The 15,430-nt window shown below is 40.6% G+C and overlaps 1 protein-coding gene across 7 annotated transcripts in view; it reads left to right on the plus strand.

Moving 5' to 3' along the window:
* LOC107387904 (protocadherin-15) overlaps positions 1-15,430 on the plus strand; it is a 514,972-nt gene that overhangs the window by 322,545 nt on the left and 176,997 nt on the right. For all 7 annotated transcript variants that reach the window (XR_011516897.1, XM_054749198.2, XM_054749199.2 and 4 more), the window contains exons 21-23: positions 7,147-7,266; positions 7,406-7,591; positions 11,886-12,122. Coding sequence is in view for 6 of the 7 variants with exons in the window: in XM_054749198.2 (XP_054605173.2) it covers positions 7,147-7,266; positions 7,406-7,591; positions 11,886-12,122 (543 nt within the window). In the remaining variant the exon portion in view is untranslated. The remainder of the gene's footprint in view (positions 1-7,146; positions 7,267-7,405; positions 7,592-11,885; positions 12,123-15,430) is intronic.

A 15,430-nucleotide genomic window follows, 5' to 3' on the forward strand; every position in this document is an offset into this window, starting at 1 on the left:
TCCGTCAGGCCGGCCTCCGCCTCGGCCCGCCTTCTCTGCACCAGCTGCAGACAATCCCGTCATGAAGACCGCTAGTTTAAAAGGACTGCCTCTTTCAGCTTTCATCGAGAGACTTACAGACTCAACCTCTGTCTTCCTCTCCTCGGTTAGATTTGTTAAATTCTGATTAGCTTGGAATAGAATTGGATTATAGTTATTAGTAGCTGTGTGTGTTTGTTTAGTGTGTGTTTGTTTAGAGATCCTGTTTGGTTCGGCCCCAGTGAGGTATTTTTCGTTTCGTTTTCAGCTTTGATAGTTTGCTTTTCATTTAGTCTTTTTGAATATTGCTAGCCGTTGAGATTTAGTTTTTAGTTAATTAGTTACGGCGATTTATTCTTTTATCTATAACTATTCTCGTGATTTCTTCCCTGGGACGGTTTGTCCCAGGTGTTTTGAATTATCTCCGTTGTGCGTTTTTGTTTAGTTAGATTAAAAGTGTGTTTTTCGTTTGAACTTTTCCAGTCTAGGACTGTGTATTTTGGTTGCCTTTTGTAAGAATAAATATCTTTTCTTTACACTCACCCCTCCTTTCTCCGCATCAGTTTTAATGTTACCCTTTACCATAACGCCTAACACTCAGGGTTTGTAACACAGGAGGACCTGGAGAGGATGCTTTGGGAAAGGCATGTCGGGTTTTCCTTTTGGATTTGTTGGTTCAAATTAGACACGTGTCAGAAAGTTTTAAACATTTGTTTGAAAATCTTCACTCATTTTTTATGAAGAACATTTTCCAAGATGCTAAATTTCACAGCAACTTCAGTCACTTCATGAATTTAAATGTAACCTCACTTAATGGACAAACCTCACATTTCTGATAAGTTTCTCATTTCCATCAAGTCGTTTTTCCTTTCCGCCTACATCGTTGGTGCTTTTTAAACTTCCTGTCACTATGATTGTCTATGTGTCTACCGCCTTCAATCTCCAAACATCTCGAGATAATCAGCCAAAAGCTGGATGCTCCATTTAACTTCAAACCTAGTTTCACCCCAAGATAGCAATCACTCCCTGAATATAAATCACATGGAGAAGACCTTTTTTCTCAGAACACTACCAAGACAGTCTAATTTCCACTAACTCTAATAATCACTTTCAGACACATTAAAAGCTGAATGAGCAAAAATTAGCTAAATGTGCAAAGTGGGTGACAACAACAACAAGTGGTGACAGCTTAAAAGCAGGGAGAAGATTTTAAATATAGACTGAAAGATACATTCAGACTTATAATAAGTTTGGTGAAGGAAATAATATACATTTTCTTTTGTTGAAATGTTTTAAGGTTTGATTTAGTTTATTTTTGAGTCACGAGTCAGAACCAGAGTCTAGGAAGATTCAAAAACTCATCTCGGGTACAAACACATTTGTTGACCCAGATTTTTCAAAGCAGCCAACCAGAAATCCCGTCTTTGTCTCACATTTAAAAATCAGAAAATGCATCTAACATAAGTGGGGGTGCATTCTGGAAGCTGATCTAGGTGCAGCTAATCTACAAAACTGTTCTTTCAAATATACAATCAAGCTGTTGGATCACTGCATTATTTGAAATAAAAATATCTAATCTAAGTAAGAGTAAGTCACCCCCAAATCAGCTTTTTGCTGATAAACTATTTGTAGTCATTATTTTGGCATTTTGGTGCAGCTTATTTAAGTTTTGAAGATTCCACCTAAAACTGTCAGTGTTACGCCCTCTTCAGGACAAAAGTCTGTGCCACGTTTTAATTTGATCCAGCCTTCACTAGGAGGATATTTTATGACATCGATGTTCATGTTTCTGTCATTGCATCACGATTATTGTGTGGCAAGAAACAATGTGTTTTGCCTGTAATTACATTGTTTTGCACGTTTAGAGGAGAACTTAGCGAAGCAGATGGATCATTTTTGCTGTGTGGTTGATTGTCTCGCCCGTGGGAGGCTTGATGATTAATGTTATTGGAATTTCCTCCATAAATATCCGCAAAATGTAAAAGAGATAATTCTGGGCAACCCAGACTCTCCAAAAAGAGCCGGACAGTTAGTGAGGCTTCTTTGGTGTGTTCTTTGGTGTGTTCTTGCTGTGTTGAAATTCTAATTCCATATTTTAGTTCTTTTTAAAACACAGAGAGGTTTTATTTACCTACAACGTTTCGTTTGCGACTGCAGACTTCGTCAGCCTGACATGAGTGAAGGATCCACATCTTATGTTAAATAGGAATACATGTCTCCACAACAGATTTGTGGAAGAAATACTGATGAACGTTTTACGTCATCCCAGAGTTCATATAGGCTTTCAAAAACTTTAATTTAGCCTTCAATAACTTCTCTCTAAAATGTTCAGTTATACAAATAACCACTGTTCCCTAAAGGGGAGGAAGGCGGTACAACAGAGGTGCTATGGGACATCACGTTCTCATGTGGCCTGACTGAAGATGCATCTAACTACACAACGGGTCTCACCACTGCCGCTGGTGACACCGCCATCCAAGGCAAGGGAGGCGAGATGATGGCTCATTTAACACTTTCGAGCATCTTGGGTCTCATGTCTCGTTGATGAGGGAGGTGAGCGAGCTACCGAGTGGGACCAGGGCTCCAAGCTCCCCCAAACACATTGATAAGCAGGTCTGCAACATGGTGACAGAACTGAGTGCGAGGGTGGAGGTGGTCTGGGCTCAGTATAACATCTCCAGGTCTGTGGCAGAAAACCTTCACTGCATAGAGAGTAAAACAGCAGATCCACTAACCCAATTGTTACCGGTCAGGGCCAAGTAAGCAGCCAATGAGGGTCCACAAACCACAACTTCTTGGCACCGCCGAGGAGGAGAGGAGAGAACTGGGAAGTCTCCAAGTCGAATTTGGTCAGCCTGTCTGTCACCTCCATGTGATCTTCTCAGCTAGCAGAGGGGAACTCAATCACAGGACCACCCACATCTGAACCTTTTTAAGCTGTAGGATCCGATTCAGATCATTGGGTCCTGCTGTGCACCCGCAGCTTCCCCCAGGAAAAATTGGATGATGTTTACACGTCAATTGAGCATGGGATAACGGAGCTGGTGACAGAACTCCCACGCCTCTGGGTCCAGAGGAACCCTGATCAGAAGGCAGCAGAATCGACACTAGTGAGCAGTTAAGCTAACTTTTCAGCAGCATAGCTAACAATAGTTTCTTTGTACTTATGTGTTATCAGCGAGGTGAAGAGCGTCAAAACTGAAAAATTCCAGTGACGCTGAGGGCTTGTAGGTGGAGGGTGGGGCCACCACCCAGCATCACGCTCATTTGCCTTTACAGTCATGATTAGATAAGTCTTCAGCCAGGCCACATGAGGGTGTGATGTCCCATAGTACCTTATTTGTACCGAGTGAATAGATTGAAAGGGAACTCCTTCTGTTTTTAGATGTTAAAAGTATTTATATATTGGAAATTTTGCTCACAACCATTCTTGAAAGTGTATGTAGTGTATTGATAGCAGTGTGTTCTTGCTACACAGCCACTCGCCTATGTGCACTAAGATGAAAAAATATGTCAACAAAAATCCTTCTACTGGCTAGGCAAATATTTATGATGTTGGCTAGTTTTTCTGACTGTGCTGCACTTGGGGTTGCATCAGTCACTGCCGCAACGTTATAGGCAGAAATCCCGAGGGGGGCATGTCTCCTCCTTGCATAAAGTTGCCCCCCCCAAAAAAAAAATTCAGGCCCTTTGAATTCGAGTGGTGTTTTTTTGTTGGACTTTTGTGCTTATCATGGATTGTCCATAATCGGGCGACGGTGGCACAGGAGTTACGTGCTCGCCCCGTAATCGGAAGGTTGCATGTTCGAGCCCCGCTCAGTCTGTCGCTGTCGTCGTGTCCTTGGGCAAGACACTTAGTCCACGTTGCCTGCTGGTGATGGTCAGAGGAACCGGTGGTGCTAGTGCCCGGCAGCCTTACCTCTGTCAGTGCGCCCCAGGGCAGCTGTGGCTACATTGTAGCTCATCCCCACCAGTGTGTGAATGTGTGTGTGAATGGGTGAATGACTGATTGTGTTGTAAAGCGCCTTGGAGGTTCCAGGGCTCTAGAAGGCGCTATATCAAATACAGGCCATTTACCATAATGAAAACCATGTCCAGACATAAAGGTGTCCATATTTGCTTTTGGCACCAGTATACCTTAGATGATCTACTTTGTTGTCATTTCATCTGATCTGTGACCGCATGTCTTGGACACTTGGGTGAAGAGAGGAGCAGGGCTGTCAACTGACCACTGCCTGGTCAAGAATTGGCTTTGATGGTGGGGAGGATGCCGGTCAGACTTGGCAAGCCCAAATGTAGTTTGAGGGTTTGCTGGGAACGTCTGGCAAAGTCTCCTGTCAGAACAAGTTTCAAAACCCACTTCCAACAGAACTTCCAAAATGTTTTGTGAGAGGCAGGGGGCATTAAGTTCAAGTGGGCCAAGCTCTGTGCTTCAATTGTCGAGGCGGCTGACAGGAGCTGTGACCACAGGGACGTTGGTGCCTGTCATGGTTGCAATTCCTGAACCTGCTGCTGGACACAAACGGTTAAGGATGTTGTCAAGCTAAAGAAAGAGTCCTATCAAGTCTTTAAGCCTGTGGGATTCCAGAGGCAGCTGATGGGTACCGGCAGGCCAAGTGGAATAGGGCTCGAGTGGTCACAGGATGTGTTCTAACTACAGGGAGATCACACTCCTGAGCGTCCCTGGTAAAGTCTTTTCAGGTGTTCTGGAGAGGAGGGTTGGGCGGATTGTCGAACCTCGGATTCAGGAGGAGCAATGTGGTTTTTGTCCTGGCCGTGGAACACTGGACCAGCACTATACCCTTGGGGGGTCCTAGAGGGTGAATGGGAGTTTGTCCAACCTATCTACATGCGTTTTGTAGATCTGTAGAAGGTGTTTGACCACGTCCCTAGGGGGTCCCTTTGGCCATCAAATCGATCCTCATAAAGACGGTCTCACACACGCAAAAATAATTGTTAAAAGTAATTATTTCTTAACTCCTACCACCAAGTCCCAAATTACATTTTTCTTACACTTAGGGCTTCTTACACAAATAGCATTGTGGGCGAGCCCTGGTGTGGCCTTGAACATGTTAATGCTTTTTCTGCTCTGGTTTAATCTGTTTTAATGCCATCAGAATGTTGATTGCACTGGATGTACATTCAGATGAGGTGAAACGAACACCGGCTAGCAATTTGTCACTTTCTCACCACCTTATTTTACTAGCTGTAAGAGATGATGAGCCGAAGCAGTTAGGGTTTGGCTGCAGAATGGCTACAGAAGGATGGTTGGATAAAAGAAATGCAACGAAGACTGTACTCTTCTTTTGACTTAATTTTAAAACCACTGCCTCATTCACTTTGCAAATGTTCTGTGTAAAATGATTTAAGTCCTTAAGGAAAATGCAGCAATAGTAATGAAGAGGCCATGCAAGCGAAGTCAGGAAGGGCAGAGGCTTAAGTTCTGTCCAAACAAATTCAAAGCATCAAAGAATTTGTTTTCTTTAATCAAAATATCGCATAGCAATAGATTTGACTCATCTGGTTAAATAAAAATATAATAAAATGAATAAGTAATCTCATGCTACCATTTGAACTTGTTAAAAATGGAAAAATACATCTGTCAGAGCAACAGTAGCTCAGACGTTAGTTCAGTTCAATTAAAAAATACTTCATTAATCCCAGAGGGAAATTAGTTCACCCTGGAAATTAGTTTACCCTGTAACTGAAGGGTTGCTGGTTCAAACCCAGGCTCCGACTTGATCAATTGTAATTGTGTCGTTGATCAAGACGCTCTACCTTCTTTGTTTGCTGGTGATGACTGGAGGGAAGGGTGGTGCCTGTGCTTCAGGGCAGCTGTTACCAGCTTATCACCATCAGTGTAGATCACTTTGGAGTCCCTGACTTAGAAAAGCTCTAAACAAATGTGCGTCATTTTTATTATACTATTAATAACCTATTTGTGTAGAACTTTACGATCAGCACCCCATGTATGGGGAGCCACAGAGCTATGAATATTAACTCTACAAATTCATCCCAACAGAAACTAGTAATAGTCGACTCCCATCATTGCCTGCACTCTGAAACTAAAAGAAGGGAAGTTATTTATTACCCCCCCCCCCCCCCCAACAAAAAAAAGTTTCATTACACGTGCAGCTCTAACTGATTACGTGCTTGGTTTGAACATGCTTTGTGATTTTATTGCAGCCAGTGGTCAGGGAACATTAAAGTTGGTCAATGGATGAGTGGATCCAATTAAGTCCCAGCAGATACAAAAAGCAAACAGCTCCTTGTGTGCAAGAATCTGACGATGAAAAGATAAGGGCTTTTACAACCAGATAATGACCCTAAACATACTATATAACCCAGTAGGACTCTTTCAGGAGGAACGTGTTGCAACAGAGCTCAGAGTTAACTGAGCTAATCATCAATGGAATAATTAGAATTAACATAATTAGAATGAACACTATTAGGGATATTTAAATGCAATCTGAAATGTCTGATTAGGGTTCACATTTATCTGTATCATTTTATGTCAGTATTGGAAATTAAGAGTAATTTTTTTATGTGTGCTATAATATAGCATTTATTATCTAGTCTGAGAATACTCAAGCCTTTGTTTATGGGACTGTTACAAGCTTTTTGTAAAGTGATTCTGTAGATGAGTCTTTACATAATTTTAATTTAGAAAACAAAAAAAGTCTATTGTCTGCTAAGTTAAAGAGCAGAATTTACACTCTAATGTAAACACTTTAGCTTTGAGTATTTTTTTTATTTCTGTTCATTTTATACTATAATAGAAATAATAGGCTCTTATTGAAAAATCAGCTTATCTTTTCTAGCTTCACTATTCTAAGTAAAAAAAAAAAAAAAAAGAGGACTCTCTTCTTCCACCTTGAAAATGGCCTTGGAATAAGTGAGTAAGTCCTGTGGTCAGATGTGTCATTAGTCATTTAGTGGAGAAGCAAAACAAAAAACCTTCAGCTTATAACCACCTTTATGGTCATTCCTGCTGCAGTTTCTGTGGGTGTTCATTTTTAATTAAAGGAGTGATTTCCCTCACAGGCTGTTTTTCAAAACAGCTTACTCAACACTCCACAAGTATTAATTTACTGTTTTTAATTTTTCCACAAATGGGTTTGGTTTTAGGCAACAGATCCGGATCTGGGAGCAAATGGTCAGGTTCATTATCGCCTCGTCAATCACCAAACACTGTTTACCATCAACGCCAGTGGGAGCATATGGACTTCAGTCCCTCTGGACAGAGAGGTCAGTGGGAATCACAGATTTGTTCTACAATGTTTATTAAATTCCTTAAACAAAAAGGAATGGAAGCAAAGATTTTAGGGTGAATGTTATTTTTTCCACCTTTTATTTTTATTTACAGTTCTTTCTTGTGTTTTTGAAGGAGAGAGGTCACTATTTTCTCATCGTTGAAGCCTCAGATGGTGCAGTGGACCCTCGGAGATCCCTACTGACCCTCTCCATCACCGTCTTGGATGTAGATGACAACAGTCCCATTTTCTCCAAACAGTCTTACAACATCAACCTGCCAGAGAATTCTCCAAAGAATACAGTCATCCTCCAGTTCAAGGTAGGTGTGTGAGGAGGAAAAAAGGTCCGTAAATAAAGTTAAAGTCCTATTAGTCATCACACACTGGTGAAATTTATCTCTGCATTTGACCTGTCCCCATGGGGGGTGGTGAGCAGCAGCTGTGGCTGCACTCGGGAATTATTTGGTGGTTTAACCCACCGATCCAAGTCCTTAACCCTTTATAGGGCCAACATTCATATTTAGCCACTTCCACTCACATCATAATTGATGTCAGTGTGCCTTTTCACAAACACAATTATGGGATTTTACCCAAACAATCAAGGATCAAGCTAGTCACAGTTTGTGCCATGGCACCATTCCACCAATTAGTGTGGGGCTTTAACGAATCAAATATTCTGCAGAGCCAGAAAACTGCTCAATCTCCTCTCGTGTTTACGGTCAGATCTCTAAAACTAACATTGCTAGGTTGAATAGTTGTGCTAAATAAGGATGAATGTTGTAAATGTTAAACTCAATGAAGTTGGTGAAATCTTAGCATGAAAATCAAATCTGCCATAAATATTCTGAATATTTTTAGGTAAAATCGGTGTTTTTTTACACATAATCTCAATATTGATGGTAAAAGTAATAATAACAATCATGATGTTGAATATATTTTGCAGGTTTTAGCTAAGATTTCTCTGGGAAATAGAGTAGGACAGTTATTGTGCCAAACAATCTCGCCATCAGGGATGATGATGATGAACAGGAGGAAGATGATTATGAGGTTTATTCTCAAATATAACATATTCTAATAATATATATTTGATCAGAAATAATAAATATTGTTCAATAACTTTTCAAAAACATTCCATAGTAATCTCTTTTTATAAAAATAAACAATTTTGATAAAGTTCATTATTGTCTGTAATTTACTGATAAACATTAGACTTTCATATATATTAGTTTCATTACACACAACTGAAGTAGTTCAAGCCTTTTATTGTTTCTAATATTGATGATTTTGGCAAACAGCTCATGAAAACCAAAAAATTCCTATCTCAAAAAATTAGCATATCATGAAAAGGTTCTCTAAACGAACTATTAACCTAATCATCTGAATCAACTAATTAACTCTAAACACCTGCAAAAGATTCCTGAGGCTTTTAAAAACTCCCAGCCTGGTTCATTACTCATAACCACAATCATGGGTAAGACTGCCGACCTGACTGCTGTCCAGAAGGCCATCATTGACACCCTCAAGCAAGAGGGTAAGACACAGAAAGACATTTCTGAACGAACAGGCTGTTCCCAGAGTGCTGTATCAAGGCACCTCAGTGGGAAGGGAAAAGTGTGGCAGAAAACGCTGCACAACGAGAAGAGGTGACCGGACCCTGAGGAAGATTGTGGAGAAGGACCGATTCCAGACCTTGGGGGACCTGCGGAAGCAGTGGACTGAGTCTGGAGTAGAAACATCCAGAGCCACCGTGTATAGGCGTGTACAGGAAATGGGCCACAGGTGCCGCATTCCCCAGGTCAAGCCACTTTTGAACCAGAAACAGCAGCAGAAGCGCCTGACCTGGGCTACAGAGAAGCAGCACTGGACTGTTGCTCAGTGGTCCAAAGTACTTTTTTCGGATGAAAGCAAATTTTGCATGTCATTCAGAAATCAAGGTGCCAGAGTCTGGAGGAAGACTGGGCAGAGGGAAATGCCAAAATGCCTGAAGTCCAGTGTCAAGTACCCACAGTCAGTGATGGTCTGGGGTGCCATATCAGCTGCTGGTGTTGGTCCACTGTGTTTTATCAAGGGCAGGGTCAAGGCAGCTAGCTATCAGGAGATTTTGGAGCATGTCATGCTTCCATCTGCTGAAAAGCTTTATGGTGATGAAAATTTCATTTTTCAGCACGACCTGGCACCTGCTCACAGTGCCAAAACCACTGGTAAATGGTTTACTGACCATGGTATTACTGTGCTCAATTGGCCTGCCAAATCTGCTGACCTGAACCCCATAGAGAATCTGTGGGATATTGTGAAGAGAAAGTTGAGAGACGCAAGACCCAACACTCAGGATGAGCTTAAGGCCTCTATCGAATCGTCCTGGGCCTCCATAACACCTCAGCAGTGCCACAGGCTGATTGCCTCCCTGCCACACCGCCTTGAAGCAGTCATTTCTGCAAAAGGATTCCCGACCAAGTATTGAGTGCATAAATGAACATAATAATTTGAAGGTTGACTTTTTTTGTATTAAAAACACCTTTCTCTTTTATTGGTCGGATGAAATATGCTGATTTTTTTAGATGGGAATTTTGGGTTTTCATGAGCTGTATGCCAAAATCATCAATATTATAAACAATAAAAGGCTTGAACTACTTCAGTTGTGTGTAATGAATCTAATATATATGAAAGTCTAATGTTTATCAGTACATTACAGACAATAATGAACGTTATCACAATATGCACATGTTTTGAGAAGGACCCGTGTATCTCCTTTAAGCCCCATGAGATGTCTAAGCTGCAGCTGTTACAATCATGCTTAGATTGTATTAAAACTTGGATGGCTGGGAACTTTCTACAGCTGAATGAAGATAAGACTAAGATCCTCGTCTGTGCCCCAGACAAGCTGGTTCCCAAAATCAGATACTCTCTTTGCCAGCTTGCTTGTCACACCAAACCCTCTGTCAGAAATATTGGTGTGACCTTTGACCCAGCTCTCACCCTGGATTCTCATCAGTTCTCTTGTTCGCTCTTCCTTCTTCCATCTCAGGAACATTTCTAAGCTGAGTCCCATTCAGTCTCAGTTTTAACTTGAGACAGTTATCCACAGTTATCTTCTCACGCTTAGACTACTGCAACTCTCTTTTCACGTGTCCGAGCAAAACCTCCCTGAACCGTCTCCAGGTGGTTTAGAATGACTGTGCTCAGCTTCTGACCAAGTCCTCCAAACACACCCACATCAACCCGCTTCTCCTCCAGCTTCACTGGATGACAGTCAACCTTAGGGTTCATTTCAAGATACTAGTTTTGGTCTATAGGGCCTTACATGGGCAAGCACCATCATACATTGGTGATCTTCTCAGTCCCTACACCCCCAGCAGGTCCCTGAGGTCCAGTGACCAAAGATTACTGGTTGTGCAGCACCAGGCTAAAGACCAAAGGTGACAGATCATTTGCTGCTGTGGCCCCCAGACTCTGGAACTCTCCCCCTGAGCCTGAGATCAGTGGACTCAGTGGTCTCCATTAAAAAGCAGCTGAAGACTCACCTGTCTTCATCGCCACATTCTCCTTACTCTGCTCTTTCTAACAATACTGCCTTTCCCAGGATCTACTGATTTCGCTCTTTCTTATTCATTTTCTCTTTCCTTACATTTGTAATCACATTTTATAAAATGTTATGATATTGTTAATCTTTTTTTGGGGGGTTGTTGTTCTTGTGAAGCGCCTCGTGACTTTTATCTTGACAGGCGCTAAAAGATACATTACTTCTTTTCTTTAAAAAAAAATATGTCCATTTTGAGACTAAAGAAATATTCTGTTTCACTATTTTTCCAATAACTAATTACTCTAAACATTTCTGATTTTGGTCACAACAGAATAGTTGTTTGTATTTTTATTACAAGTCTTCGCTGCTGATGCACAAAAAGTTCTCTGACAGATGAGCAAAGGTTCATTCTAGTCTAGTTTGTTTGAAGTTATATTTTTTTTATATAATATCAATTGGGCGGCATTTAAGCATGTTTTATTTGTGTTCCTTTTTAAATACAGTACCTGAAATATAATGAATACAAACTACATTAGAGAAAATGTTTGAATAACCTTAATTAATATTTCACGTCTATTCATTTTTTACCTCATTTTGCATTTTTGCATTTTCCACATGCACCAGACTGCTCCGGTAATTCCTTACATGGTTTCCTTACTATTTTACAGCTGCTTGATATTCAAAACAAGACAACCTAAGATTAATGGTCTGACTCAGTATGAGCTCTTGGAGTCATAAATTCATTCTATGAGACTCATAATAATGTTACTTAGAGTAACTCGCTTAAACTTTCTTTGAATTGACAGAATTAGTTACATTTTACATTCCAGGCTGCACCAGGGACTCCATAAAAGTCCAAATTACCCAGTGAACAGTTGAAGGATGCAAAATTGAAAATGGCAAGTTTCCCTCAAGCAGCACGTTTAAAGACGTGCAGAAAAAACAACATGGACCATGAGTTGTACTTTAAAGCTTGCTACCACAGGTGTTTCAGCTCAGCTCTGACCATCAAATAAAAAGGTTACAAACATGAAACATTTAACATGGCAAGAAACATTACACACATCAAGTCTTTTCTCTCTTTTTACCTGCAGGCAACAGATGCTGATCTCATCTCCAACCTCACATATCGAATCAGAGCTGAAGGTCTGGATCCTGAGATATTGCAGCTATTCCACATCGACCCTGTGACAGGTCAGCTGTCAGTTCTCAAGGTTTTGGACTATGAAGCTCTGAATGAGTCCTGGCACACGTACACATTCACCGTGGAGGCTTTGGACACAAAGGGTACCATGCCTCCTGGACTGGCCTCTGTTACTGTCAGAATATTGGTGAGTTTGTGTGTGTGTGTGTGTGTGTGTGTGTGTGTGTGTGTGTGTGTGTGTGTGTGTGTGTGTGTGTGTGTGTGTGTGTGTGTGTGTGTGTGTGTGTGTGTGTGTGTGTGTGTGTGTGTGTGTGTGTCAGTCATGGTTTCTGTGTCTGAGCATATGATAAGATACAACTTTGGTGTGTGATGCTTTTATTATCTTACTTTATAGCAGGGTTGCCCAATCCTGGTCCTGGAGGGCCGGTATCCAGCATGTTTTAGTTTGAACTCTGTTTCAACACACCTGATTTCAATCAGCATGTGATTAGCAGAATTCTGCAGAGCCTGATGAGTGGCTGCACAGGTGTTTCAGCCACTGAATCAAGAAAAACCACAAAACCTGCTGGATACTGGCCCTCCAGGACCAGGATTGTGCACCCCTGCTTTATAGTCTTGCTGCTAAATCAACAACATGTGATTTTTCATGTTTTATTTACATATTCATTTACACCCAATCCTGTCTTTATTCCCTAAAAGACAAAGCATTTAGTAAAAATAACATGAGGGATGCATCTCTGGGATAACTGTCTGAAGCATCTGATTCCTGCTGATAGCACAGCTTTAGATAGCACAGCTTTAGAAAGTTTGTGTTTTGTGGCTAGAGGTAGCATTTTGCATCAAGTTGTGTGAGAAAACCTTTAAAGGTTTGAGAGAAACAGGAAGACATTCAGAGCATTCCCTGTTATGAAATAAAAGTGAAAAATAATCTTGTGGATTTTCTGTTTACGGACAGAAAACCTAAAATGAAATTTCATCCGAACAGCTACTTAATGTGTTGGTGCACATAGAGACGTCAGGCAGGACCGGTACAAGCAACAAAAACGTGTAATGTTTTTTATTCAGCAGTGTTGTTGATCTTTTTTGGTCCTTGAGGCAGCAGCAGTGGAACGACACACAGCAACAACACATGCTACAAACAGATAAATCCACACTTGGAGTGTTTTTGGGAAAGACTTTTATTCTCAGGTTTTTCAACCTCCAAGATCAGTTGTTTCCAGAGACTGGCATACGAATTTTAGTGAGATGTGGTAAAACTGGAAACCTAAACACAACCAAAAATATGTTCATATTAGAAGACAAAATGTGGATGTACAAATGAACAGAATAGAACAAGTGGTGCGTTAAAAAACACTAACATCTGAACAGTTAAAGACTTTTGTAAAAAATTTGATAAAATAACACCTGATGCATTTAATAAAGTAATGTTTCATTACAAAATGTTTTTTAATTGCCACAAAAAATTAAACTGGCAGTTTTACAGAAATATTCCTCTAGAGTCAAACCGGTCCCTCTTAACACAATTTGATGTACCACTGATTAATTTATTTTTAAACTGGCACTTAACTGAAAAAAATGAAAACAATTTTATGAATATTTCTGATATAATCTGTCACTCTGAATTTTTCATGCAGGCTGGACATGAAAATAGTCTCCTACACCTTTCCCCTGCATTAGCTTCTGATAGAAAATAGACAGTGAAACTGTAGGATTAGAAAAGCCTGACAGATCTACGTCACGCTGTCACTTAACATTCATGGACTCGCCCATTTTGACTCATGATGGGGAATGAAGTTGTTGGTTTAGCTTCCAGGAAATGGCAGAGAATGTCTCTGCTAGCAGAAGCCAACCATTAGCATTAGCAACCCCACCACACAGCAGAACTCATCCAGTCTGGTGTTATTTGTGGAGAAGAAACATCAAAGTTGCATAGCAGATAGACTCAGTGGTAGAGTCATGTTGCTGTTTTCCAATCAGAAGTGATGAAATACGATTCAAAATCCTTCTGGCTGAAGCTCAGCTCTGATGTGGCTCACTTCAAGTTCCTGAAACAGGTGCACTGCAGACCCCCCACCCCCCTACCCCCACCACCACCACCCTCACTGAGTACGACCTACAAGGCATTCATTCCTACTAGAGACCACTGCAAATGTATTAAAATATGAGTAAAGTACCATTTTATGAATCTGTTGAAAATCTCCCAAATGAACCCATGCAAGAACTAAATGCTAAATGTTTTTCACATATTTCACGTTGTGAAAATTTTGTAACTTAGAGGTGTTCACTACACATACAAACGGATCGGGTAATATTTTCAATAATAGGCTAAAACGAGTAAAAAATCTTTTATCGGCATTAGATGCTCTTGGGTTGAGAAGCTGAATGAGATTATGTAGTCTGTAAAAGCATCTGAGCCGTTTTTAAGCAACAAACCCAGTTGGTCACCAGAGCCCACAGGACAAGCAGCTGTTACTCACAACTCTGACCTCTAGCTGATCCACCGGTGGACGTGTCTGCTCTGGGACAATCACAGGCCACTTATCTGAGAAAAAAGGTTGTTGTTTGAATTGGTTTTAACTTGAGCAGGGATGGCTGACATTGGAGCTGTGTGAAATAAACACACGGCCTCTGTGGAAATAAAAACTCACTTTGATATTTATGTGCTGGAGCTCCTCACTCTGCTGCTTCTTTCTCTCCCAAATGCCACAGACGAATTATTTAGTGTGTCTGATCCAGCTATTACACCCTTCATCAGGCACACCTGCACATTTACTGAAAATTGATCTCTATTTACAAACTTCCAACATCTGAGACATGAGAAAAATGTGATCGATTGTTTTATTTTATGTGAAAAGGCAACCTAAGACATTGTTTAGTTATTGTGTTCTGTAGTTTGAGAACATGTCAGAAGTTTGAAATTGTTCGTTATTCCAGTCAGATCAAAATGCATTTCTTTTGGCAAGTTTAAAGAAAAACTTTCAGTTGACAAAAGTGTAACAGTATAAAGTATAAAATCTAAAATCCACCCACCAACCCAGGTTGTAGGGAATCTAAAACCCCTGCTTGGTGGAGCCGTGACTTTCACACTCCCTGATGTTTTCTGCTGTGATTAAAACCCTGCAGGTTTGCAGAACCACAGCCTTGACTCTACTCTTTGTACCTTAGAGCCAAATTGATAAATTTCTAAATCCACACTGAAGAAATAGTAAGACTCTAATTGAAGGCCAACCATGTCTGAAAGAAAAACATTTCATCTACCACCTTTTGTGCCCATGTTTTAATCTCTGACTTTCAGCAACTACAACACCAAACTCACTATATGTAAAAAATGACTGTCTAGTCCTTTTTGAGTTTGCTATGGTGTATAAGATGTAATGGGCATTTTGAATTGGATTGACAGCATAAATTAGGCAGTAGTTGAATAAATCCAATCAAGATTTGCTTTAGGTATTTTTTATTTGTTCCATGATTAATGAGATGTGTTGCTAACAGCAA

Source organism: Nothobranchius furzeri, chromosome 16 (genome assembly GCF_043380555.1).
Source record: "Nothobranchius furzeri strain GRZ-AD chromosome 16, NfurGRZ-RIMD1, whole genome shotgun sequence".
NCBI lineage: Eukaryota > Metazoa > Chordata > Actinopteri > Cyprinodontiformes > Nothobranchiidae > Nothobranchius > Nothobranchius furzeri.